Source organism: Centroberyx affinis, unplaced genomic scaffold (genome assembly GCF_046629955.1).
Source record: "Centroberyx affinis isolate AG114_WGS23_722 - 3 ecotype Tasmania unplaced genomic scaffold, CSIRO-AGI_Caff_v1 ptg004126l_1, whole genome shotgun sequence".
Classification (NCBI taxonomy): domain Eukaryota; kingdom Metazoa; phylum Chordata; class Actinopteri; order Beryciformes; family Berycidae; genus Centroberyx; species Centroberyx affinis.
In genome coordinates this window covers 295,180-320,663 of record NW_027281900.1, presented here as the reverse complement: position 1 = coordinate 320,663, position 25,484 = coordinate 295,180, and the positions used below count along the sequence as shown (strand labels likewise).

Here is a 25,484-nt window from a genome sequence, read left to right as displayed (position 1 = left end):
GTTGTTTCATGACTTTGTTTAGATAAATATCCAAGATCAGAATAAAAAGTTCTGGAGTTCAGTTTCTGAAACCATCTGTAAATACTTACCTGAAGATGATATGTGGAACTTGGAATAAATGTCTTCACTTTGGCCTTCTTTACAACAGAGTCCTATGGATGTTTAAACTAGCTCTCACACACTAGTATGTTACCACTACAGCTTAAGTTATGCAATGCATGTTACCTTGCATTACTCAATAGTTATCTAACATTTCAACAGAAAATGGCATCGACATACAAAATCAGCACCATATATTTTTGTTCCTGTACAAAAAACAAACAATATGGCTCTTTGGCATACTATTGATCTGCCTTAACTCAGCACCTAAACATTTAAGGACTGACTGCAATGGATTGGACTTCTTTCAATAGAAGTAGTCCAATGCAGAGCCATCAGCCATCTTGGCTGGCCAGCATGGTCCAAGCTCTGTGTACTAATATTTCAACACAAAAATGGCATCAACATAAATAATCAGCACCATATATTTTGTTCCCTTACAAAAAATATGGCTCTTTGTCATACTATTGATCTGCCTTGACTCAGCACATAAAACTATATGGACCGACTGCAATGGATTGGACTACTTTCAATAAAAGTAGTGCAGAGCCAATGCAATGCAGAGCCATCAGCCATCTTGGCTGGTCTGTGGATGTGATGACCAGTATGGTCCAAGATCTGTGTACTGCAGGGGAGAAGCAGTATGTGATTATGGGAGGACTCCATGCAGTTGACCTGAAAGCACAGTGGAAACGATAAATCTTTGCTTTCTGTTTTGGTTATACATTACTATTCAAGGCACAGCAGCACCAATTCAGAAAGATGGTGAAATGATGGCATAATGGAAAAAAATAAGATGCACATAAACCTATGTTGCAGGGTTAGGGTCAATTCATAAATGAACTAGGTTCCTATTCAACTGAGGAATTGGAATTTGAAAAAAACTTACAGGAGAATTGGAATTGAAATTTCAGAAAGTTGAATTTACCACTACTTAACACTGAATATGTACTAATATGTACTTCTCAGCCACTGAGAAGTGATCATCTCTGCAAAAAAGACAAAACAATTTTGGACAACCATCTGAATGAACTACTTGATCTGAATCCCTTAAGCCAGTGGTTCTCAACTTTTTTCATATCAAGGACCCCTAATTTAGTCCACATTAGGGCCACGGACCCCCATTTGATGAGATTTTATCTCTCGGACCCAAATCTGAGAATATTTTTATTGTCAGATATGATTTTATCCAGAACTCCATGACTATCTGTACTGTAGGTAGAGAGATAAGAGTGAAACTATGATCAAAATAGTCATTCTAAAATGACAAAATAATGACGTTTAACAATTCATCAATTTGCTGGGGACCCCCTGGAATGCCCTTAAGGACCCCTGGTGGTCCCCGGATCCCACGTTGAGAACCACTGCCCTAAGCGAGCGGGCTAAACGCTAAAATATCGCGATAACAACTCCCCTTGTTGCCCGAGAAGGTCAGCTGATCATTCACCTCACTCACTGTAGCGGCGCATGTCACTGTGAACCTGGCACGCTACGGAACAGCACGATTCGTTTTATCCAGGTAGGCTATATGCTGCACCACTTTATGTGTTATTAATATAAGCAGCTACGACTTTCCTTTCTGTCCAAGTGAATGCTTGTTGTAGCACCCGAGACGATAGTCAACGTTACTAGGATAGCGTTAATTCATTAGCTTAATACAGCTGCTATGCTAGGCAGTTAGCTGAGGAGCTAGCTCACATACTAGTAGTAACGGTAGTAAATGTGAGAATATTCTAGACTTGTGACACTGCTGCTAGCTTGCTAACACTACGTTAGCACCATCAAACCCCCGATGCGCAACCGTCTCAGTCTGATTCTCTACATACTGAGGCTTGGACTGATGCAAAGTCATCCAATCTTAAGCAATAGCTAGCTTCTCCGCTAGCCTTTCATCTTCTCTTAATAGCTAAACCAACTAATGTGTTGCTGTACAACTTGCGTTATGTCAGGCAGAACAAATGATGGCTGATTGGTTATAGTCCATCGGTTCCTTTGTTTACTGTTTTGCTTTATTTAACCAGGTTCGTCCCATTCAGATTAAGACTTTTTTTCAAAGGACCACAGTCCGCAGTCACTTACTAGTTTCCTTTTCTGAATATTTACGTTACATATAATAACTTGGTTCACCTCCACTTCACACTGATAGCCTGAGTGAAATTACACCGATTGGTCAGACGATTCCTTTCGTGATATTGGAATAATCGCTTGTTGCAATCTTGCAACTTGATGATTCCTACACGAATTAATCAGGGGGCAGGTGGCCATGATTCCTGCTGTTCCCTCTTTCTTTCTTTCTTTGGAAATGACTGACACTAGATTTGGCTCATGTTGTGTTGTTCCCTTCAACAGGGCGACCTACACTCCCAAAGATGTCTGACACCGAACAACGAAGCCCTCCTCCTCCAGGGCCCAGGGCTCCAGGGCCTGTGGTAAGTCCTGTCATCTGTGATCCTGTTAGTGTTTGCTGCTGCAGCAAGCCAATTCTCCTTTGAATCAATAAAGTTTCATCTAAGGGAAAAAAGTCAGTCAACCTGTTTTAGCCACAGAGGGTTGGTTCTACAACTGGGATGAATTCAGTCACTCAGTCACTTAATTCTAACATTTTGGGGGAAGGTGAATGTTGCGGCAGTTTGTTTTTTTCCCCCTCAAGCCGTGTATTCAAACTGGTCACCGTTATCAAGAACCTGTTTGATATGTAAAGATGGCTTTACGTCAGCTGATGCAGCTAGGGTCTTTCATGAGCTCCAGCTGCATGTTGTCACCTGACTGATGATGAGAGGATGGTGAAATTGGGAGCTAGATTGAGTTAAGATATCAGCTAATTTGGCTAGCATGCAGCAGAGTGAAGACCTGAGCCTATCAATAAATCAGTTTTCAATATGTATGTGAGCAAATAGAAGATTCATCTTGTTGTGTGTGTCTGTGGTGGCAAGGATAGTTATTTTAAATATCAAAATGCTATAACTGCATGTCATATCGGCCACCAGAAGTACCCCAGCTCTTGGAAAGCCTTTCTAGCACAGTTATACTTGCTTCAGCTGTGTTGTTATGTGATAACAAGTGATGGAAGAAGTTCACCGCAAAGCATGTTGCTTCCTTTCAACTTTCATGTATCTAAACCTCCTGAATCTACTTTGTCTTTCACAGCAATTTTTGTTGAGTAACAAGCTGGAGACTGCAATGTGGCTCTCACGGCTCTTCACCGTCTACTGCTCTGTAATGTTTATTCTACCGCTCTTGGGGTGAGTGCGCTTAATGGCTCTGTGTTGCCTTCAGTCTTTATCAGCAGTGTAAAAAGATGATGAATTATGAAGGTGGATTAGACAGAAGACTGGCATGTTTTCTATCTGTCCCTCCTCTTCCTCCAGGCAGAACAGATATGAGAATGCATTGTGCATGTTGTGAAATCTGACAAGAAACAGATCTGCATGATGGGGAGATGTGTGCTCTCATCTAAAAAGTCTTTGTTCCAATGTTATGTAGATGTTACGGAGAGGTTTGCGTGTTCATAATTGTTAATTTATCACCGCTCCTGTATTTCAGACCCCATGCAGCAGCCAACTTCTACCAGAGGGCGTTGTTGGCCAACGCCCTCACCAGCGCCCTGCGCCTGCACCAGAGGCTTCCCCACTTCCAGCTGAGCAGAGCGTTCCTGGCGCAGGCGCTTCAGGAGGACAGCTGTCACTACCTGCTCTACTCGCTCATCCTGGTCAACTCCTACCCCATCACAAGTATCCTGTCACCGCCAAAGGGAGGGAAAAGAGATGGCAAAAACGATAGATTATTGATGATTATTAATCACGTTTATTGGTCTCTGTTTCAGGCAACAGAATTTCATTGCACATAATCCTAAACCAGAGTGTCTCCAAATGACAGACAGTGACCCACTTTTAGGATGTAAAACAACGTTTTAACATTCGGACTCGGGAGAAGGATTTTCCTCTCTAATGTTGCCCTGATCCATTCATTTGGACTTTGTCCATCGCTGCGTTTTTCTAAAGATGATCTATGTAAGGTTTCTCTCTTTGTTAAACATTTGTTTTGGTCACATGCTGCATGCTGTGGATTCAAATGTTCTTATTGGTCAGGCGTAGTGGAAGTGCTTGATATTCCACACCGGGACTTTAATATTGCGGAATTACACAATCATTAATCGTGGCAATATAAAACCATGATATACCATTATCTACAATTAATTGTGCAGCCCTAGTACCTACACTGAATCGTTTGGGCAGCCTCACGCGGTGTGATGATTTGGCGGACATGTTGTTTACCTTAGTTAGATTGTAGTATTAACTGAACCTTTTTATGTTCAAGCCTTAACCATTTTCTCCAGTGAGCATCTTCCCAGTCTTCCTCTTCTCCTTGCTTCATGCAACCACCTACACAAAGAAAGTCCTTGATGTAAGTAGACATCAGCCACCTGCTGTTACTCTTAATGTTATTTATAAAATACATATGACGGAACGCTGTTTCAAGAACAATGTTCTCCCACCGGGTGGGAAATTACCACCAGCCAAATGGTGGTTTAATTACCCACTCAGTCAACCAAGTCTCCTGCCTTGGTTGACAAAGGGATGCTGTCTGAAATTCCTCCAACCCGGTGCCTCACTGACACCTTTGACTGACCAATGTGTTGTCAGTTTTTGTGTCAGCTCCTGAGTATTTCTTTCTTTTTCTTTGCAGTCCATGGGCCCCAGCAGCCTACCGTTCATCAGGAACTTCCTGGACAAACTCACGTCCAATCAGCAGAACATCCTGAAGTTCATCGCCTGCAATGAGATCTTCTTGATGCCTGCCACTGTTTTCATGCTCTTCAGGTATGCTTAATGCCTAGATGAACACGACTGAAGCCAAATTGCTTTTCATGATCAGTAGTCATTGGTGGATTCCTGACATTACAGATCTTGACTGTAGATTCTCGTGTGCCATTTACTTTGGCATTGGTTGGGCAAGTCATGACTCCTCATTGGATTGACTAGAAGTCTTTGCACAGGAAGAATTTATGACTACAAAGAAAAAATGACTATGGAATGTAACTTGACACCCTGAAATGGAGTGGACCACATGAATGTAGGCAAATAGTTCAGTCTATACATGTGCACTGGCAGTTTTCACTTATTCATGTCATTCATCTCTTGTTGACAGCGGCCAGGGAAGCTTGCTGCAGCCTTTCATTTACTATCGATTCCTCACTCTCCGCTACACATCCAGAAGAAACCCGTACTGCCGGTAAGATGTTACACCATACAAGTCTTCAGTCAGTCATCATAGTGATACTGAAATCATGAGCACATCTCGAGTGGCAGGTAGCGGTTAGGAAGACCGTCCTGCAACTGGAGGGTTCCAGGTTTGATCCCCTGTGAGCCAATTTATTCACCCTGATGAAGTGTCTTTGAACAGAATACTAAATTCCAACAAAAAGATTAATTTTCCATCAGATGAGTAGAGTATCACAAAAATATATAGCATATATGAAGGGGATACTGTACAGTGAGCTGAACATTACAGCAAAATCAAATGTGAACTCAAAGAGTGAATCAAGACCCTGACATGAAGCAGAGGCTCTCTGTTCATTATCCGGCTTATTACATGGCTACTGTCCAAAGACAATCATTTGGCACAAAATATTCATTAGAAATTATTTTATGGGGCGCCCTGGTGGCTCACCGAGTAGGGCGCGTACCATTTGGCTCAGGCCTTCCCGTAGCGACCCGGGTTCGAATCCGACCCGTGGTCCTTTGCTGCATGTCCTCCCCTCGCTCTTTCTCCCATACCTTCCTGTCTCTCTCTCACTATGTCTCTCAAATAAAGCATAAAATGCCAAAAATAAAATCTTTAAAAAAAAAAAGAAATTATTTTATTCCAAACTCAAGTAATTTACAAGCGTCCACCAAGCTTCCATCCATGGCTACTCTGTAGCAGAATTGTAACCATAGAAACGTAAGCTAATCACGTGAGATTGCTGTTCAGCCTCTAACCAGCAATCAAACGTTTTGTGTTCTCAGAGTAAATTAAAATGAAAAATCTTCCATGTTTTCTAACTGGGGTTAGCCGAGTGTTTGTCCTGAGTAACGAAGGAGTAACATTAATTTGTAGTTAATTTGACTGGAAATCAACAAAATCTACCAGACTTCTTGAATGTGGAGTGATACGATCAGATCAGTCAAACAGCAGCCTGTTATTCAAATGCCTCCATTGGCCAATCAGAATTCGGTATTAAAGACCCCCATGAAACTGCATTTTTACTTCCTTGATTTGATGTATTTCCTGTTGAAACAGGATGTTGGGGCGGGACATAACACAGTGAGGGATCATTCAAAAGTATAAACCAATGGAATATCAAGAGAGAAAGGCAGATTTATTTGATGGGAGTATTGTTCAAAAATCTGTGATGGTTTATTGGTTGGGAATATTTGTTTAAGCCTACTGGTGCAGCATGAGGTCAGATGTAAAAGTAATGTGTTCATTTCGTGGGGACTTTAAAACAAAGCTGTGTAATAGATATGTATTTAACCCTGTTGTCTTTCCTCCGCCCGCCCCCAGCACCTTGTTCACAGAGCTGCGGATTCTTCTGGAACACTTCATCATGAAGCCGACCTGCCCCGCCTTCTTCAGGAGGATGTGCCTCAGCAGTATTGCCTTCATCAGCCGCCTCGCCCCGACGGGGGTCTGACTTCACTCCTGAAACTTTTGTTTTCTTTGTTGTTTTTTTTTAATTGTGTCTTGTTTTTCCACCATGAGGGATGTGACAGACTTTTTGGTGGGGACAGACAATGCCATCAACAGAAGAAGAAGAAGAAACTTTTTATGAATGTCAACAATATAGTCTGTGTTCCTGCTTCGCTGTATATTTGACTACAGTGGAGGACCAGCCTGTGATGCACTGAACCCCTCATGGTGATATGTTTTTTGTTTTTTTTCCTTTTCCACCCGGTTTTCAATGTGACCTCATTCAACTGCTGGACCCCCCCTTTCACTCTGTTAGGTTCATGTTTCAGCTGAGGATCGACCCCATGCTAACAAATGTCTTTGGTCCTTTTAAGACCTTATTTATTCATGAAAATTGCTTATTCTATCACAAAAAACATAACTTTCTGAGATTAGTAATTTAAATGAAAATGTACTATACATAGTTACAGATGTTCTTTTTTTATAATCATATTGTGCTTTTTTCAAAACATGGATCAAGATGGATTTTTGTGTGCAATTTCTGCATACTCCAATTCCTTTTTTTATGTGTAAAGCATTGGATGTTCTGATTTGTCTTAACGCTTAAATCTAAATGCATTCTATAAATGCCATTAACTCACTCCTTTTTAAAAAAAAATAAAAAAAAATGCAAAGAATATAGGTAGTTATGGTGTCAAAATGGGTGATGAATTGAGAAACAAGATGTCTGCTGTGTTTTATAGGATATTTTAAGGTACAAGGCATTTTACTGTAGGATTTACATTCAAAATGAATTGCACAATGCATGTGTCATGCAGTAAGTGGGAAAACGTGCTGCTTTCCAATGCATCGTTGCATTCTGACCTTGTTTTTCAACTTCAAAACTTGTCTTGAATTTGCATCATTCAGTTGTGGCTTTTGTAGTAATTGCATGCCCTGATTTTCTGCCATGTTACATGTATTTATTTGCCTGTAGATAAACCACGTTTCTAGGACCAGAATAAATTGATCCCTTAATTAAACCAATAAAATATTAAAGAAAAGTAATCTGATTTAACGCTTATATTTTCTGAAATATTATGATCACTATGGTTGACCTTAACAGCTCTGCTTATGACCACTACTTTTTAGCCATGCACCCAACAGTAGTTGGTTCATAGTTATGGTGTCTAAACCCAGCTATAATTCTTAAATAACTTGAGAACCATATGTGCTAGTAACATGGGCTTTGAACAAATTAACTTCTGAAGCAGGATTGCCGGATCAGATGGATTACCTTTCTCATTATATGGGAGTTAACATTATTTTTTCTGCGTTGAAAAACTCACATACTTAAGCAAAACAATTTCAGATACCATAACTACTTTTGGTCAAGTCAGAGTAGACATCACACATCTTCAGAGCCAAAGAGGAAATAGAAAACCAGTGTTTTTTGTATTTAGGTATTTTTTTTATTGTATTGAAACAAGCAATTTACAATCAAATAAGGCATATTCTTTCCATAAGTTTACAGCTGTTTATATTTTTCATTATTTTTAATGTTAAGTTAAAAATTGCCAGTTAATTTCTGAAAACTTAATGTAGCAGGGGTTTTGATAAATCGGCATTTGTGAATAAAAGATTTTGCCAAAATGTATAAATTATTTACCAAACAGGATATCTTACATTCATTATTCCATATACCAAATTTGACACAAGTGTAGTCAAAATCTCTGTAGTAATGCTCTGTAGTTTCTATATCATAGTTACAGAACTTGCAGTTATTCTTATCAAAATTAAAAACTCAGGAGGAGACCAGTGTTTGTGTCGGTGGACGCGGTAGGTTTATGTGAGCGAGCGAACCAATCAGGATTGGATTTCAATTTCAACATCTAGTCTCATCCAATGGTGTCAGAGCTTGTTACAGCCGCTGCGTTGTCATTGGCAACATCCATTGCGTTCTTCATCTTTTCATGTTGCTTTGGATTTCTATGCAAGATTCACGAAAAAAAAAGAGTTCAGTTCCATGTTACAGTGCGCTCTGGCCGCGCTCTACTTTAGGTTTATTCAGTTCGCTTTAGACATTTTTAATGATGTTTGTCTTCCATTTCTCTTAATTAAAGTAGTGAGTTTGCGTGCTAAAAAGTCGTCTTAGCTGATTAGCCTGCTAGCTAACGTTAGCATGTCGAGCTAACGCCTGCTAATCTCATTGCTTTGGATAATCCAATCTCTCTTTCCCATTAGTAGCGTCTTGGTTTTCTCATAAGAAATTTGCCAAGAAGCTCTGAATGGCAGCCGGCTGCAGCGGACCGAGAGTATCGATCATTGCAGCTTTATAGCTGATAACCTAACTTGAAAAATTGCACCATACTTTTTGCTTCACAAGACTTGAGATAAGAAGTGTGGCATTCAGTCAAGAAAGAAGATGGAGATCCACCTAAATCGAGTTGATTATATGCAGGTAACACTGAGTAGAGTCTACGGTTCGGCTGTCACACTATCTGGTTTACATTGCTCTTTCAATTTGATGAAGAAGCCTTAACGCTAATAATTGTATTAAATAGTAAATTGATTATGGTAGTGTTCCTCTATTTAAATGGAATTGATCCAAGGTATACCCAACCGTTGTCAAGTTAAGTAACTACATATTTTTTACCTGTCAGTTTTTATAGCACTTGGTCTTCCCCCTTCTGTCATCACAGGTGGGTGTGACATCCCAGAAAACCATGAGGCTGCTTCCAGCTTTGGGAAAAAAGGCAACCCAAAAGGTATTGTTGATCATGTGTTAGAGCTAGGAAATGACAGTGATTAACCGCTAACCTAGATGTAATAGTATAGTCTGCTTTCCATAGAATATCATCAAAATGTTTTATAAGATAGCAGTATGGTGCATGCTTTCATCTTGACTGGTTACTGTGTGTTTCAGGTTGCTATTGCTGATCACGATGGTGTGATTACATGTTTTGGGATGAAGAAGGGAGAGGCAGTGGTAGGTTTCCCGGTTGCGATGAGATTTTTCCTTTATTGTCATACAGTCACCAGAATGCATCAATTTTCAATCAAAGTTGTCTGACTCAAAAGTTTTCTGTTTTCAGCCCGTGTTCAAAACGCTCCCGGGGCAGAAGATAGCCCGTCTGGACCTCGGAGGGGCCGTGGGAACTCCACAGGAGAAGATCTTCGTGTGTTCTGGCTCCGAGGTCCGAGGATTCACCAAGAAAGGCAAACAGTTCCTCACCTTTGAAGCCAACCTCACCGAGAGCATCAACGCCATGTACGCATCGCTTCTCCCCATTTCCATCAAGTTAATTACAATTTGACACACGCTAACCAGGCTCCTCAAACCCAAGAATCAGGGAGCGCCAAGTGAAACTTTGTTGATTGATTCATCAGTAGAACACTATGATTTACTCTCTGTGACTCTCACTGTATTGAGTGGTGTTGGTAATCTGTTTTCCAGGCACGTCTCAGGCGCCGACCTTTTCGTTTGTGCGAGTTACATCTACAACCACTACTGTGACTGCAAGGACCAAGACTACTACCTCTCCGGAGACAAAATCAATGACATCACATGCTTGTCCACAGAGAACCTGGCTCGTCTCGTCCCCGTCCTGGCATGCCAGGATCGGGTTCTCAGAATCTTGCAAGTGGGCTGAACTCATATTTCCTGTACTGATTTTGATACAATACCTGGTTTTACCCCAAACAAGCGAGTTGAGATTTGTTATTTTTTGTTTATATTCCACAGGGATCAGAGCTTGCCTATGATATTGAAGTCCCCGGCCCTCCGTCTGTCTTGGAACTGTACAACAAAGACGGAGGCAAGTTAGCCCCTATTTGTGCTTTTCTCTCTTTCTCTCTCTATATAGGAGAGAACGTTACAGCAAACATGCAGAAATTTGTCAGTTTAATATTTCCTTGCTCACATGCAAACATACATACCTCCTAGATGTCTTGAGGCCTTTTCTGAATCATTTGGAATCATCTGAATGCATTTTGGCATACATCCAGCTCACCAAGCAGCACTTATTTGAATAATATTTGGTTTGTCTGTTATGACTTCATTGTCTTCCACCAAAACACACCATGTAGGGCAGTAGCAAGCAGTACAAACCACTTTTAACAGACAAAATGCTATTAAAATAGAACTGCTTGAAACTGCTTTGTAGTATATACAACTAACATAGCATGACCCATCTCACTGCAGGAGATGAAATCCTCTATGGAACTGCAGATGGCAAAGTAGGGTTGGTCCAGATCGGCGAGTCCTCAGCTGTGCCCAAATGGGAGATCGACAATGACAAAAAGAAAGGAGGTATTCTGTCTTTATATAAATGTCATAATATTGACACTGGCACCACTGGCTTTGTTATTTTTAAGTGTCCAATAATTAAAACTAGCACTTCTGGCTTTATTAATTCACTTCACAGAGTGTAGGTTTATGTATTTGCCTGTTCTGTGTTGTTTTGATTCACCCCTTCACATGCAGTCACACTCTGCTCTCTGCCACCAGGTATTCTTTGCATTGACACTTATGATATTCTTGGAGACGGTGTGAATGACATCCTGCTGGGCAGGGACGACGGCACAGTGGAGGTCTATGGTTTCGACAGCTCCAGTGAGCCCACGTTACGCTTTGAGCATGTGAGTTTCTGCCTATGGCAATTAATCAAAACTGGAATATTTGCTATTGTCATTTCTTACTCAGGACTGGGTTAGACTTACCCTAACCCTAACCCAGGATGCAAATCCTGTTTTCTGGTGCTGTGCAGAATCCTTGGCCTAGAAAATGGCATTGTACATTGGAGAATAATTCAGCACTAGACAGGCCAAGCCACTTTCAGCTGATTGCTCTTTTAAATTTAGAATTGAGTCATCTCAGCATTCAAAATGTCTGTTTGTAATTTTTTTCCCCAATTTCCATACAAACCAGTGTTACATTTTCAAAATCCCAAATAGTAGTACGAAATAGTAGTTATATTTATCCCCCTAAATTCACAGCTTGTTGGCCTTATAGGGTTAAATGATTGCCACTGATCATAGGAACAGTTTCCTGTCCTTCTGTCTGCAGGTTTTGTCTGAGAGCGTGACATCCATCCAGGGCGGCTGTGTAGGGAAGGAGTCTTACGACGAGGTCCTGACTGCCACTTACACAGGTTAGACAAGGAATCTCTCATCTAACAGGGCACCTAGTGTAGCTTATCCTCAGTTTTCCCTCAGAAATGAATAAAGTATCTGTTGGCCTGTATAACTGTCCATCTATCTACCTGTCTTCATTCTGTCTGATTAGAGACTTGATTGGTTGATCTGTCCAGCATCTACTATGGGTTACTTAAAACTCAACACTCACTGTTAAGAAGTGAATTATTAGTGGATCTGACATGTAAATATACAACAAATTCTGTGTCACTGCCACACTGTCTTCAGGATGGGTGACCGGTCTGACCACTGAGACCCTGAAGGCAGAGGCCGGCCCCGGAGACGAGGTCAAGATGAGCAAGGAGACCCAGTCCAAAGTAGCAGCGCTCAGGTATCAGCAAAACAGGGGTCTTTCTCAATATGCGTGTTTGTGTCCTCCATGATGCGTTTGATGTAATATCCAATGGCAGAAGTAACGATTCCAAAACAAAAGAACGCAGGATGGAGGATGGAGGACGGATAAAGAACCCAAGAAGTTTACGTGCTAACCGAGGATGCATCGGATTGTAACTTGGCCAACAAGAACAAATGGGAAACCCCAAGATTCATTGCAACAACTATGCATCATGTCCATATATAGTCTATAGCACAGAGATGGTTGAAACAGCTATATGTGCAGAAGGACTTTATAGGCTTCTCTTAATTTGTAGTGAGCCAGCTTTGATCTGCTATCTTAGTAAACTGTGACAATATCAAGAGAATGTTGGCCAGCAGCAGGGCAGATAGGGTTTTATAAAACGGTGAAATTCCTGAATTCCTTTCAGAAGTGCCCTCAATCCATTATTCAGCTCAGTCTGTTTGTTCCCTTCCAGAACGGAGCTGGAGCAGCTGCAGGTCAAAGTCCTGCAGGGCAGGGAGAAGTACCAGCAGACGTCCCAGTCGAGCACGGCCGTCTCCGCTGTGCCCGTCTTCAGCATCAACGACAAGTTCACCCTCTGCCAGGACGATGCCAGCTACAGCCTCACTCTGGAGGTGCAGACCGCCATCGACAACCTGCTGCTTCAGGTCCGCTCACAGATAAACCCTCAGATATCCCTCTAGTGAAATCAGTGGTGCATGGTGTTTTGAATGAGGAAGCCTTGATATTTGTGTATGTAAAGTCAGCGCTTTTATCTGCAAAGTATTACTAGTGCAGAGATTGTCAACCTTTTTGTTTTGTGATCCCCAAAAATTAAACAATTCGTACTCGTGATCACTTGTTGCAGGCATAAACTATGATTTTTATTTTTCCTTTCCAGTCTGTTTTACTTTATTAATTTAAAGACTCCCAGAAGCTGTAAAAAATAATTATTTCTCAGGAAACAAAATCTTTTTCTACCAGCGAAATGGTGAAAAGTTTAGTCATGTTGTATAATTCATTAGAATAACTGTATGTATTTCACACATTTAGGGCTAATCATGTAAAATCTACGACATCTCATACCCAGCTTGCGCATGATAAAAAAAAACACTTGTATAAACTTTATGATTGATCTCCTGTGCAGAGCGACGTGCCAATAGACCTGCTGGATGTGGATAAAAACTCAGCCGTTGTCAGTTTCAGCGAATGTGATTCAGAGGTGAGCTTTCTAAACTATCTCTGTACGGGACAAACAAATGACCCCCCCAAACCCCTCTGCTGCTCAGCTTCCATAGAGGACTCACTCTGTCTTGCTCTGTTCCCAGCAGCCTAACGGGAACTTCCTCCTGGCCACGTACAGATGTCAGGCTAACACTACAAGACTGGAGCTCAAGGTAAGGGGGGACATCAAAACTACATAATCATCACTTTTTAATTTTTGTCAGTGAAGTCTAATTGGTATTCTGTTATACTGTTAAATGAAAAAAACACACCTTTACTTTACTCTTTACTTATTTTTTTAGGCTTTTTTCAGATGGTATATTGTTTAATTTATTGTGTATTAATCTATCACTATTGTCATTATTGATAACCTTAATATGTTCAACTTGTGGCTGCTACAACCAAAGTTCGCTTCTGGGAAAATAAAAGTTATTCTATTCTATTCTATTCCTTTAACCCTATGCTATCCAACTTTGCAACTATGCAGTTTCAATTAAGCAATCTCAAACACCCTCTAGGGTATTGTGGTTGTATTTGAAAATGGCCACACCCTCTATTTTCTCAAACTGTTTCTTGTATAATGCACTGCAGGAGAATAATGTGTGTGGTCTGTAATGCACTGTCGCTCTAGGTAAGGTCCATCGAAGGTCAGTACGGCACCCTGCAGGCTTACATCACCCCCAGGCTGCAGCCCAAGACCTGCCAGGTCCGCCAGTACCAGATCAAACCACTGTCCCTCCACCAGCGGACACACAGCATAGACCAAGACAGGTAAGGACTCACAACTGAGATGTTTTGGGGGGTTTTTCTCAAAATGTATCTGATAAGATTTCAGTAATCCTATTGTATTAAATCTGAAAATTGGGTTTTACCAAAAGAGATAAATGAGATTCTGATCATTCAGATCGAGATTTGGATTTGGTAATCCAGTCCTTTAATCAATCTTAAATGCTGTTTCTGCGTTTTTCAAAACACCAAGGCAGAGATTAAGATAGTTTTGATGCCAAAAATCAGGATCATCTTGATCCCACTGGAAGGCTGGATTCATCATGGATTTAGAGACATGAAAGTCTTTGTATACAGTCAAGAAATTGTGATGTAACCGGTGAGGATGGGATAGTACAGCCATCATGAATATACATATGACCCGAGTTCGATTCCTGGCAGGACGCTTCCACAAAATTCTGTCGCGGAGACTCTTGTCAGACCCTTGTCTCAGATCACTCATGTCTTTTTGACCTAACAACATGTTGTAACATTATTTGTCCAACAGATGGCGAGATAGAGGTCAGTGTAAAGACTGCAAATCTGGATTCTGTAATCTGTGATCTCATGATATCTGGATCAGCATGATCCTGAAAATCTGACTCAAAATCAGCATGATCAGTCTCTAATCCTGGATTGCAAAAAAGGGGATTTGAAAATATGTAAACTTCTGATACTCCACTGATCCTACCACTCTCTCTCTCTCTCTCTCTCTCTCTCTCTCCCTCCCTCTCTCTCTCACACAGACCCATGAACAGGCTCAGTCTTGTGGGTCAGTTCAGTTTTGCTGAGATCCACTCCTGGGTGGTTTTCTGTTTGCCGGAGGTTCCTGAGAAAACTCCAGCAGGCGACAGCATCACTTTCCATTTCCACAACACGTTCCTCGGCACACAGCTGGAAGCCACCTACTGGTAAACGCAAAGACTCATATAGGACATTTATGTATTTAAATACATGAAGAGATTGTCAAGTGGTGGTTATGAAACTCTTCAGATCCTGTATGATGTTGCTAGAATTTGCGTTTGATTTGTAGAAGCTTCCACACAGATTTGAAACTTGTCAATGTAATTTGGGGATTAGTGTTAACATCTACTTGGAATTGATCTTTTTTTTCTAGCAAAGGGGAGGGCCACTTCAAGTCAGACAACATCTCTACCATCTCCATCCTGAGTGACGTCCTCTCTAAAGAAGCAACCAAAAGGAAAATCAATTTGAACATTTCATATGGTCGGTCCTACCATTATCCTTTCTATTTCAGCAGCTGTTTACAAATGTTGCTCAGTGAATGATCTGAATTGAATTCTGGTCCAGTACAACTGGTTTAATTTAGGTTTTTTGTTTATTTATGCCCCAGATATCAATGACGATTCTGTCAGCCACACTCTGAAGATGATCCATCCAAAGCTGGAGTATCAGTTGTTGCTGGCTAAAAAAGTTCAGCTTGTGGATGCATTGAAAGTAAGTATTGAGGTTATGCACCATCTTGTATGTATATTTTCTTAGAAATCTTAGAATAGATGACATTACTTCACATTGAGATATTTCCAGGAGCTACAATGAAGTTTGACATCAGACGAATTTTTAAGCGATCTAAAACATAAACAGTAATGGATTTTGGTGTCAGTCCCTCAGAATCAGGCTTCTTTCTACACTCACCATTTTGCATCAACGTTCACCAATCATACATTAGTGTAGAAGAGGAGAGACACTAATTTCACCGCCCACAGTAGCCTCAATAGACCAGAATGCAATGCAGCCACAAGAGGTAGAAGGCAGGTTGAGGGAAAGTCGGTACAACAAAGAACTACAATTACAACACTTCAGAACAAAATAACTCCTGGAATGGATTGTGCATCACAGACTGATGATATCTAACAGTGTAAGAGTATCTGAGAGTGGAGTGGAGATCCTCTGAACTGCATCACTAAACCCCCTGATCACCCCCCCCACCCCACCCCCTCTCTGATCGACAGGAGCTCCAGGTTCATGAGGGGAACGCTGACTTCCTCATCCCAGAGTATCGCAACATTTTGGACGAGTCGGCCCATCTGCTGGAGGAGTACAAGAAGCAGCCAGCGCACCTCGAGAGGCTTTACGGTGTGTCACTCAACAGACACTTTTAACTGACATTCATTCACATTGCATGTTACACTTTAGGCATTTCACTGACACTTTCAATAGATTGAATGTCCATAATACGCAGAGTCACGCAAATGTTGAGAATATTTTAAAATTGCTGCACGATTATGATAAATGATAATCTTCTGCAGCTTTCTGTATCTTACATCTACACCAACACTATTTTCCAGATACAGTGGGTGTTGTGAATGAAAGAAAACTAAGATAAACATATCTATAATGCTGAATTCTACTATTTGTGGAATAAAACTGTGACACACGATTACTCAGCCCTAGATTTTTCTGTTTTATAAGCTTGAAGTTAAGAAGCGTTTTTTTTTTTCACCTCAGGCTGATAGTAACTCGTAGCATCCGTGCGTGTTTCTGTTTTTCCTTCGCTGCAGGCATGATCACAGACCTGTTCATCGACAAATTCAAGTTCAAAGGCCAGAATGTGAAAACCAAGGTGTCCTCGCTGCTGGAGATCCTGGACAACTACGACCTGAAGTCTCTGTTAGAGTTTTTCAACGAGGCCTAATATCACACAGATTAAGAGGGAATTATTTATTTGTGCTAGCTTTTGTATTGTAAATAGAAGAGTTTTGTGTTTGTAATATAAGATAATGTCGCTAGCAGTATCGATGTCATGTTGTCATACTAGCATTTAGATACTGTCTGACCTTACTGCAGTGTACCATACCGTAAACATTTATGACCACTTGAATGTTATTTTTTATTACATGTGAAGCTGTAGGATCCTGACATGGTAGCATCCAAAAACAAGTGTGACAGTTAATAAAGAACCACACTTTTGGTTTGTGGCTGAAGTTGTGTTGAGGTTTGACTATTCCTGTGATCGCATGTAAGCTAGTTAAAAGCACATGGAAAGTGTCTTCACATCATGATTACTATAGGACAGGCTTTATTTCTAAATAAAATGAGATTGTGTTATTTTATTTGATTAGTACCTCTAGTTTAAGACCATACAAGGGACCTCATTTTACTTTCTGGTGAAGAGTTGAGCAAACAGATAGAGAGACTGCTTGTATAATAGACATTATGGATTAAAACATTTATATTCATAGGAGGACAAAGGGTTTTACGGTACATGAGTCATCTGACAAGTCTTCAGTTCCCTTTTCAACACTACCCACTCGAGACTCATTCACTAAATGAACATTTAAGTCCACAATAAAGCAATTGATCAGTAATATTACTGAATTAATTATCACAGTGTTCTGTGACACTTGTATTCTCTGACAGGCACGTTACCTGTCCATAAGAACAAAAATACTAAAATGTAGGTTCCATTGTATTGCGGTCAGTGTCTAGTGTTAAGTTAAAATGTGGGCAAACTTTAACTTCTGGTTGATCATTGTAAGGCAAACAACCACAAACAAATCAATAATATTGTGAGAAAAGCATTAATGTATGTTTACCCTAAATTGATATGACGTACATCAGGTTGATACTATAGTTGCATTCATGTATAATATGCATTTACATAACACATAGGCTAGTTGTGTCAGTCTAAAAACTGTAAGTAAAAACTAGTCCACAGTGATTACCCTGCTCAATCCCTGCTTTTTTGAGTTAATCACAATCAGGATTTGAAAATGACAACTTCAATCTACACCATGATCTACACTCGTTTTGAATTGGCGATCACGTGAACAATGTGCTCCTTCGGCTACCGTATGTCCAACGCGTAATAGTCTAGGCGGCCTGTGATTGGTCCGTTTCAATAGTCGCGGGCTACTTGAACAGAGAAAAGGCAACATCTCTACATGTTTCTCTGTAAAGGGACCCCGGTTAGCTACATCCTTTGCAGGTTGGTCGTTAGCTTGTAAACTAAAAACTATGGCGAGTTAAAATAGATTTTTCTGACTGTAGAGATTATATTGCCTACTGTGTTTTTTATTTTATTTTATCTGCTGGGTTTTTAACGTTGCATTTCCGAGGGTCGTTGCCATCTCAACAGCTTAGTTTTGATTGTGAGTGATAATATTAACCTTAGCGAGGTAGCAGCTAATGCTAACCTCATTCTGTGTAATTAACAATTCGTGATCCGTTGCAACTCAACACTATTAAGGTTCTTGTTTCATTTTTAAAGTACAAGAGCACAAAACGCCGCTGTTGATCTGGTGAGCAGGTGAAGAGAGATTGGACTTTTTTCAAGAAATTATGTCAGGCGCAAACCGAGGACAAGGAAGCGCGGTTGATGATGAGTATCACAACCAAGAAAATATGCTGTCAAGACTGAGGGGAGCGTTAAAACCCCGAGCTCCTGCAGCGGAGAACCAGGAGAACCTTCCCCCGAAAGGAACCAACAGAACCGTGCTGGGAGCCTTGCAGAACAACCAGCGCAGCAAACCCCAGAACCAGCGCGGCACGAAACAGGTTGGTTTGGTGATAATGATGCTAACGTTAGCTAGCCTAGCCCTCTTTGAGTTAGCTTTGGAAATCGTTATTCAAACAGAACGTTGCAAAGCTAATATTGGCTAATATCGCATGCATTATAGACGGGCTGCCACTGTGGATTTTGGAGGCAACAAAGTTCAACCATAGTTGTAGTTATCAAAATTCACTTGCAGGTTGTAATAGGCAGACTGGGCAGCCAAGGTTAACGTGTAACGTTAATTTGAAATTGGCAAATGGCACTTCATTAAATGTATACATGCATTTTTTTTCCCAGGCTGTCCGCCATTTTAATGTCACTTTTACAGCTTAATTGAAAGACGCACAGCCTTGTCCCATGATCGTCTTTGTCCAGTGTGCCCGCCTAACATAACGTATACATTTTTGAGTGTTGGGAGTAACTAATTCAAACTTCTACTAGTGAAAACTAATCACAGCCACTAAATCCCAATTTTTTATGTGTGTTTGCAGGAATCCTCGTCACTGTCTTGTAAAAATGATGATTATGGCAAAAGCTGCCAAGAGAAGGTTTCCTCCAAGCAGCCCACCTTCCAGATCCATGTGGACGAGCCTGATGGTGCCTGTCCGAAGAAGCAGGTGGCCCTCAAAGCTAAGACCACAACAGAGGAGTCTCCCCTGACCATCAACCATGCCGTGGCCCGGCTCAGACAGCCCCTCTCCACCATCGATGTGCCATCAGTGATGGATGTCAGTTTTGGTAGGTAGTAGTGTGAGAGTACATCTGTGGTAATTTTTTACATCCTCTGCCATTGGCTAATAGGGCTGGAAATGACCTGAAAACCACTATTACCAATCAACTCAAATTTTACATTTTTGCCTCATTGAATGACTAACGTTTCTTCAACAGACTCTCCCATGGACATGTCTGTGGTTGAGGGGGAGGAGAAACCCATCAATGTAAATGAAGTCCCAGACTACGCTGCTGAAATTCACACCTACCTACAGGAAATGGAGGTGAGAATCTCCAGTTGTAAGAAAACTCAAAAACCTTTTAGTCTGGATGGCAGGAACGTTTCTGATCAAAGATAATGTGACATTTCCGCAGAACTTCTGAATAAATGAATCTCTTACTTATTTAAATGCAAGTGTAAACATTTGCCGTTTCCTTTTACCAAGTATTAATGATCCATTGTATCTCATCTTTATGCTGTATTTGAATCTCTGCCTCCTAGACTATATTTTCAGATGTTGACTTGACATTGACAGGTCTAAGACAGGCTGTCAGTTTCTGTCATCATTAGGCCTTTTTGAAATGCTGCTGTTCAGAAGGAAAGGTCTGAACTTTGCCTGTCAGTCTGTTCTTCAGTAGCCTTATACAGCGGTGTTGGATCTCTTGTCTCCCCACAGCTGAAAACCAGGCCTAAAGCGGGCTACATGAAGAAGCAGCCTGACATCACCAACAGCATGAGGGCCATCCTGGTGGACTGGCTGGTCGAGGTGGGAGAGGAGTACAAGCTACAGAACGAGACGCTCTATCTGGCCGTCAACTACATCGACCGCTTCCTCTCCTCCATGTCTGTCCTGAGGGGGAAGCTCCAGCTGGTTGGGACTGCTGCAATGTTGTTGGCGTCGTAAGTGTCCATCATACACTCGTTTAAACTATTCATTTAGACCAAATGACATTTTGGCACCCAAAAAGTTGTCTAAACTTGTCTATTTGCACCAAAATGCCAAGTAAATCTTCAAAAGAGTTGGGTTTTTGCTCTTTGAGCCAAGTCCCTCACTCTCTTTAATCTCCAATGCAGGAAATTCGAAGAGATCTACCCCCCAGAGGTGGCAGAGTTTGTTTACATCACAGACGACACCTACACCAAGAAGCAAGTGTTGAGGATGGAGCACCTGGTGCTTAAAGTGCTCTCCTTTGATCTGGCAGCCCCGACCATTAACCAATTTCTCACTCAGTACTTCCTCCACCAGTCGACTAACAAACAGGTGGAGAGCCTGGCAATGGTGAGCTGATGGCATCGATTTCATAAAGCACCTTCATAGATATGCAATTTTAATACTTGCACTTCACAGTATCATGAGTACATGCATTAATAAGTGGCCAAGGTGGGAATCCAACTCCTAACCTTGCATTTAAGTTTTTCTGAATCTGCTTAATTTTTGCACATGGATTGCCAGTCCTAAAATGTGTTTTATTTCTTTCATTTTCCCCCAGTTCCTTGGGGAGCTCAGTCTGGTCGATTCAGATCCCTTCCTGAAGTACCTACCGTCACACACAGCTGCTGCAGCCTTCGCTCTGGCCAATTACACGATCACCAGTGGCTCATGGGTACGTTTTGACATGGAATGTTTTTCTGGACCTCACCTGGGGAAACTCTCCGCCATTTTAGCTTCATTTCCTCCTTGGTTTTGACTCTTTCTGAAAGCACAACTGCTTAGATGTCGGGCAGTTCGATTTCTCATCTATGGCTAGTTGGTCAGAATGGTACTTGAAACTTGCACAAATTGTTTTCCCCCTCAATGAAAGTTGCATTGATGTGTGGAACTTGGAAGATGGCTGACTTGTCTTCTCTCTCTCCAGCCCAAGTCCCTGTCGGAGATGACTGGCTACTCGCTGGAGGAGCTGACGCCGTGCATCGAGGATCTGCACCAGATGTACCTCGGTGCCGCTCAGCACGCCCAGCAGTCCGTCAGGGAGAAGTACAAGGGCTCAAAGTAAGTGAGCCTCCAAAAAAAAAAAACTGATCTGAAATCCATATCACATGGGTGTGTAGGATAATCTACAGCCTCATGTTTTCACTTAGAGGTCTGATCACTGGAAATGACTTCATGCTGGCTGCTATGTGGACAACTTTCTCATGCTGGCTTTTTGGTTGACAGTGGGCTTTAATTTTTAAAATGCTACTGTACATTCTTTCTTACTGAACATATTCCAGTTGGGAAGATTTTCTAAAACAGTTCTCCTTGTTTCTTCCCAGGTACCATGAAGTCTCCCTCATCGAGCCTCCATCTAAATTGCTGTTGAACTGAGTTGGTTTGTTTTCCCCCACTTTGCCCATGCAGATTTGTACCCCTACCTTTTTTTTTTTTTTTTATATAAATGCTGCGTCATGCCACAATAACGTATAGCCTCCTCTTCTTGGAGTGGAGGCGGATAATTAGTGAGGTTTTAATACTATTTTTATATGTACAGTCCTGAAGGATTGTTAATATCTGGCGCTACAGTCAGTTTCATAACCTAGTTAATCAAGCAGTTTTAATAGTTTGTCTTTAATCACAAGGCAAACGTGTAGTGGTCTTTAGCGCCACATGCTGTAAAAATGGATCTTTTCTCTGCAGTCTGTCTTTAACTCCTGTTTTTTTTTTTTAAATGGACCTCTGAATAAACTCAGACCCAGGCCAACTGCATTTGGGTTTTCTGGCAGTTTTTATGAGAGCTCAGAGTGGTTGATGTTCTCCTGAGCACAATTTTACGAATTTTGTCTTGAAAGGTGTACCCCCAAAATCACTTGGCCTCATGGGATACAGAACAAAGCAACTGCTTTTCTTTTCTTTTTTTTGTGCCTGTATTTTTTTTTTTTTTAAGTCACCTGCCTCATTAAATGGGTGTCTTGGAAGTTCACCACTTATCAATCAAGGCATCTTCTGCTCTGTAAAATATAGCTCTTGTAAATAAAGTTCATTTAAGTAAGACTGTGTTTTTTGCTTTTCATTTCCACATCCTCTTTAGTCATCTTGGCCTCATGGGGGCAGCAGAGCACTGGTCTGGTTTTCTTAGGATCCTGCAGAGGTGTGGAGAGAACATGGGAACTGACTCTTGACAATTGTACATCTTAAAGCATTTGGGGGGGCTGATTATAGGTTTTGGGGGGGGGGGGGGGGGGGGTAAATTAACTGCCATACTGCAAATGGTTTACATCATATCAAGGACCCCTAATCTAGTACAGATTAGAGCCATGGACACCCATTTCATCAGATTTTTTTCTGTTTAACCCAATCTGAGAATATTTTTAAGGTTCAAATAGTCTTTCTTCTATATTCTCTAATTGTGTTAACTTCTTGTAAATGAAATAAGGTGGAGTTTAACAATTCATCAATTTGCTGGGGATCCCCTCAAGGACCCCTTGTGGTCCCCAGACCCTATGTTGAGAACCACTGCTATAGACTGACTGAAAACACAGCGGTAAATTAGCAATATAGAATTTTTAAGGTCAGGGAAATTATAATGTAGACCTTATTTCAAATGGGTAGAAACTGTTCAATGCCTTTTCAACCCAGCATGTCAAAACTGGTTCAATAAATTACACTTCTATTTTTAATTTAAAGACTGCGATGGTTTATTGATCTATGGTGCCTGATCTATGAATGCATCTTATTACTTGGTTCAGTTGGGCCTTATAATCCTTAGCTGTTACACTTGAGGCTTTCTTTCGATGGGGCTGAAAGCAAACAAAAGGCGATGCAGCACATTGATGTTTATCTGATGTCCTTGGACAGTCGTCTAACTCATTCAATGGTCAAGTATCATCGTGATAGACGGAGGTTACTTTTTACATTTCATGACCATGGATTTGTCGTGATTTGAAAAATTCTGTGGTTTAAAAATAAGTTTGAGGAATGGGTTTTATTCTTGGCAGAGGCGAGATGTCAAAAACGAGCGCATTCAAAAGCTTTCTCAGAGAAAAATCTCACTTTTGACAGCTAAATTATCAGAATTATCTCGGGTGATTAGTGTGAATTGTTAAAGCTGTTTAGGCCAGTTGTTGCCCATGCTGAATTCTACTAAGTGGATGTTGATTGTAATTGCAAGCAACCATTTGTTGCATGGCAAACACAAAGCTTGCCCTTTAGGTTGTTGTTTTTTTTTTTTTAAATAAATGATGCGTTTACACATAATTAAAGCGTCAATCAATTGAAAATAAATGACTAATTGAATAGCATTGATGTTTTCTGCTCCCCCCCCCCCCCCCAGTTCATCTGTGATTTGATTGTCTCGGAAAGTGAAGTAAAGGGCGAGGTAGCCAATGGCGTTTAGGGCATCTCTCTCTCTCTGTCGCTCTCCCTCTCTCTCTCTCTCTCTCTCTGTCGCTCTCTCTCTCTCTCCCTCTCTCTCTCTGTCTGTCGCTCTCTCTCTCTCATGATAAAGTGGGAGGCTGGCGTTGTACAGGGAGTCTGACAGGAGAGGGGAAGTGTCGAGCCCAGCAGCAGAAACATTCCCACAATTTCACCATTCAGCATGCACTGCTTTAAAGACCATGCACTCTCTCTCTCTCTCTCTCTCCGTCTGGCTTCTCTCCATCCCTGACAACACACACTTCTGACCAGCTGGAGAACTAAACCATGGAAGCGAAGGGGAATTCTATAACTTAAGCCAAACACACTTGGATACCCACTTGAACGATGGCTCCCACAGCCTCAGCACAGCATCTGCCTAACCCTTAAGAAGATCCTACAGGGTTTTCTTTTTCTTTTGGGGCGGGGGGGGGAAAGCCCCTCCACGGCCCTTTGGAAGAGGCGGGGAGGGTGGAGGGGGAGGTGAGTCGCTGCCTAACCCCATGCCCTCCCCCAGAAGGTTCCTGGTGGCGTCCACCTCGCTGCCCCTGGCGCTGGACTGGGGCTGGAACGTGAGCCTGTACGTGGGGATGCTCCTCGCCCTCCTGCTGCTCCTGATGCTGCTGCTGTGGGTCCTGCTCAGGCAGCTGAGGAACTCGGTGGGGAACTCCACCCTGCAGCCGGCGCGCTCCTTCAGGCAGCCGTCCCTCGCTCAGAGATGCCAGTACGTGCTGTGAAAGATGGGACAGTGCCGCTGCCGAAAAAGAAAAAGAGACTTTGCTGCCTGTGGCTTTGCTTTTGGAGGAGTTGCTTGAGTGTGCCTTGCAGTGTTCATGTAAGAAACGATGATCCACGTTAACTTTGTGATTGTGATTTGTTTTGGTATGGACTCCAGTGTAAATATATAATTGGACTGAATAAAAAATGTTCATCTTCTTATTTAGAGTCTATTCTCTTACCAGCTTTACATGCAGCTACAGTATTATCTTTCTTAGATGAGCATGCCACAGGGAGTCTTATCTACTATGTTCTGATTAAAATGCTGTTGCTTATGCAAGAGCTACAACGCTGCACGTTTTAATTTCTTTCATCTTTCAGATGAATTTACACGGCTGAGCTCAAACATCAAATTTTGCCCAGTAAAAAATGCACGAGCCAAGATGAAATCTGCATCTTGATTCGTGCTGATTAAAGCGGCGCATTCAGGAAGGCAATTTGCACTCCTCTCATCTCATTGGCGAATTGGCAGGGGGGGATATTGAGGAAATGCCGCCCATGAAAAATATGAAAGGAGCTGTGCCATTTGTTTTCTCATGTCCCGCGTCCATGTCGAGGCACAAAGCAAATGAGACCCTTGAGGCAAAAGGCTAATATCAACTGCAAGGGACCAGGAGAGAGAAGATCCAGAGAGTACATTCTGCTTTGAGTTTGATATTCCTCATGTATTTACATCAAGTGTTTACAAATGCACAGGCATAAACATTTGTCATACCTCAAAAGATCATACAGTCCACTCAGAATAACTTTGTAGTTCCTAAATTTGTTTCTCCTTCTGCCATTAGCAGGAGTCGGCCAGGCTGTCTTTGATTGAATAGACTGAAACGCAATCAATAGCTTCTCAGCCCTGAGGGGAGCGTGTTAATTATACCTCAACAGT

General features: G+C 41.6%; 4 protein-coding genes across 6 annotated transcripts; all 4 read left to right on the top strand.

Moving 5' to 3' along the window:
• Positions 1-1,552: 1,552 nt before the first annotated feature.
• Positions 1,553-7,804, top strand: tmem33 (transmembrane protein 33). Its single transcript, XM_071542582.1, has 8 exons — positions 1,553-1,618; positions 2,449-2,528; positions 3,247-3,341; positions 3,643-3,830; positions 4,436-4,503; positions 4,786-4,919; positions 5,248-5,331; positions 6,646-7,804. The coding sequence occupies exons 2-8, from the start codon at positions 2,469-2,471 to the stop codon at positions 6,773-6,775; spliced, it is 759 nt and encodes a 252-aa protein (XP_071398683.1). The 5' UTR covers positions 1,553-1,618; positions 2,449-2,468; the 3' UTR covers positions 6,776-7,804.
• Positions 7,805-9,044: 1,240 nt separating this feature from the next.
• Positions 9,045-17,207, top strand: bbs7 (Bardet-Biedl syndrome 7). Of its 3 annotated transcripts, none has more exons than XM_071542587.1 (19): positions 9,045-9,211; positions 9,453-9,518; positions 9,677-9,739; positions 9,846-10,021; positions 10,208-10,394; positions 10,496-10,568; positions 10,955-11,062; positions 11,261-11,391; positions 11,819-11,903; positions 12,175-12,277; positions 12,759-12,951; positions 13,431-13,505; positions 13,615-13,680; positions 14,139-14,278; positions 15,019-15,183; positions 15,390-15,499; positions 15,627-15,730; positions 16,246-16,369; positions 16,795-17,207. In XM_071542587.1, the coding sequence occupies exons 1-19, from the start codon at positions 9,176-9,178 to the stop codon at positions 16,926-16,928; spliced, it is 2,139 nt and encodes a 712-aa protein (XP_071398688.1). In that variant the 5' UTR covers positions 9,045-9,175; the 3' UTR covers positions 16,929-17,207. The 3 variants fall into 3 exon arrangements, with proteins under 3 accessions (XP_071398688.1, XP_071398687.1, XP_071398686.1); XM_071542586.1 differs by having other exon boundaries at positions 13,612-13,680; XM_071542585.1 differs by having other exon boundaries at positions 10,496-10,572; positions 10,935-11,062.
• A 997-nt stretch (positions 17,208-18,204) lies between these two features.
• ccna2 (cyclin A2) lies at positions 18,205-22,435 on the top strand. Its single transcript, XM_071542580.1, has 8 exons — positions 18,205-18,790; positions 19,280-19,526; positions 19,677-19,783; positions 20,177-20,400; positions 20,575-20,779; positions 20,991-21,104; positions 21,357-21,490; positions 21,754-22,435. Exons 1-8 carry the CDS (start codon positions 18,575-18,577, stop codon positions 21,803-21,805), a joined length of 1,299 nt encoding a protein of 432 aa, XP_071398681.1. The 5' UTR covers positions 18,205-18,574; the 3' UTR covers positions 21,806-22,435.
• A 1,895-nt stretch (positions 22,436-24,330) lies between these two features.
• On the top strand, positions 24,331-24,564 carry LOC139663821 (small integral membrane protein 43-like). Its single transcript, XM_071542572.1, has one exon. It carries the CDS (start codon positions 24,331-24,333, stop codon positions 24,562-24,564), a length of 234 nt encoding a protein of 77 aa, XP_071398673.1.
• The last annotated feature ends 920 nt before the right edge of the window (positions 24,565-25,484 follow it).

Excerpts from the sequence above, each read along its gene's own strand:
- LOC139663821 (XM_071542572.1), top strand. The coding sequence starts at position 24,331 with ATGCCCTCCCCCAGAAGGTTCCTGGTGGCGTCCACCTCGCTGCCCCTG.
- tmem33 (XM_071542582.1), top strand. The coding sequence starts at position 2,469 with ATGTCTGACACCGAACAACGAAGCCCTCCTCCTCCAGGGCCCAGGGCT. Across the intron at positions 4,504-4,785 it reads ACACAAAGAAAGTCCTTGAT|TCCATGGGCCCCAGCAGCCT; the intron begins GTAAGTAGACAT and ends TTTTCTTTGCAG. Across the intron at positions 5,332-6,645 it reads AGAAGAAACCCGTACTGCCG|CACCTTGTTCACAGAGCTGC; the intron begins GTAAGATGTTAC and ends GCCCGCCCCCAG.
- bbs7 (XM_071542585.1), top strand. The coding sequence starts at position 9,176 with ATGGAGATCCACCTAAATCGAGTTGATTATATGCAG. Across the intron at positions 13,506-13,614 it reads TCAGCGAATGTGATTCAGAG|CCTAACGGGAACTTCCTCCT; the intron begins GTGAGCTTTCTA and ends TGTTCCCAGCAG. Across the intron at positions 16,370-16,794 it reads GCACCTCGAGAGGCTTTACG|GCATGATCACAGACCTGTTC; the intron begins GTGTGTCACTCA and ends CCTTCGCTGCAG.
- ccna2 (XM_071542580.1), top strand. The coding sequence starts at position 18,575 with ATGTCAGGCGCAAACCGAGGACAAGGAAGCGCGGTTGATGATGAGTAT. Across the intron at positions 21,105-21,356 it reads CGATCACCAGTGGCTCATGG|CCCAAGTCCCTGTCGGAGAT; the intron begins GTACGTTTTGAC and ends CTCTCTCTCCAG. Across the intron at positions 21,491-21,753 it reads GAGAAGTACAAGGGCTCAAA|GTACCATGAAGTCTCCCTCA; the intron begins GTAAGTGAGCCT and ends GTTTCTTCCCAG.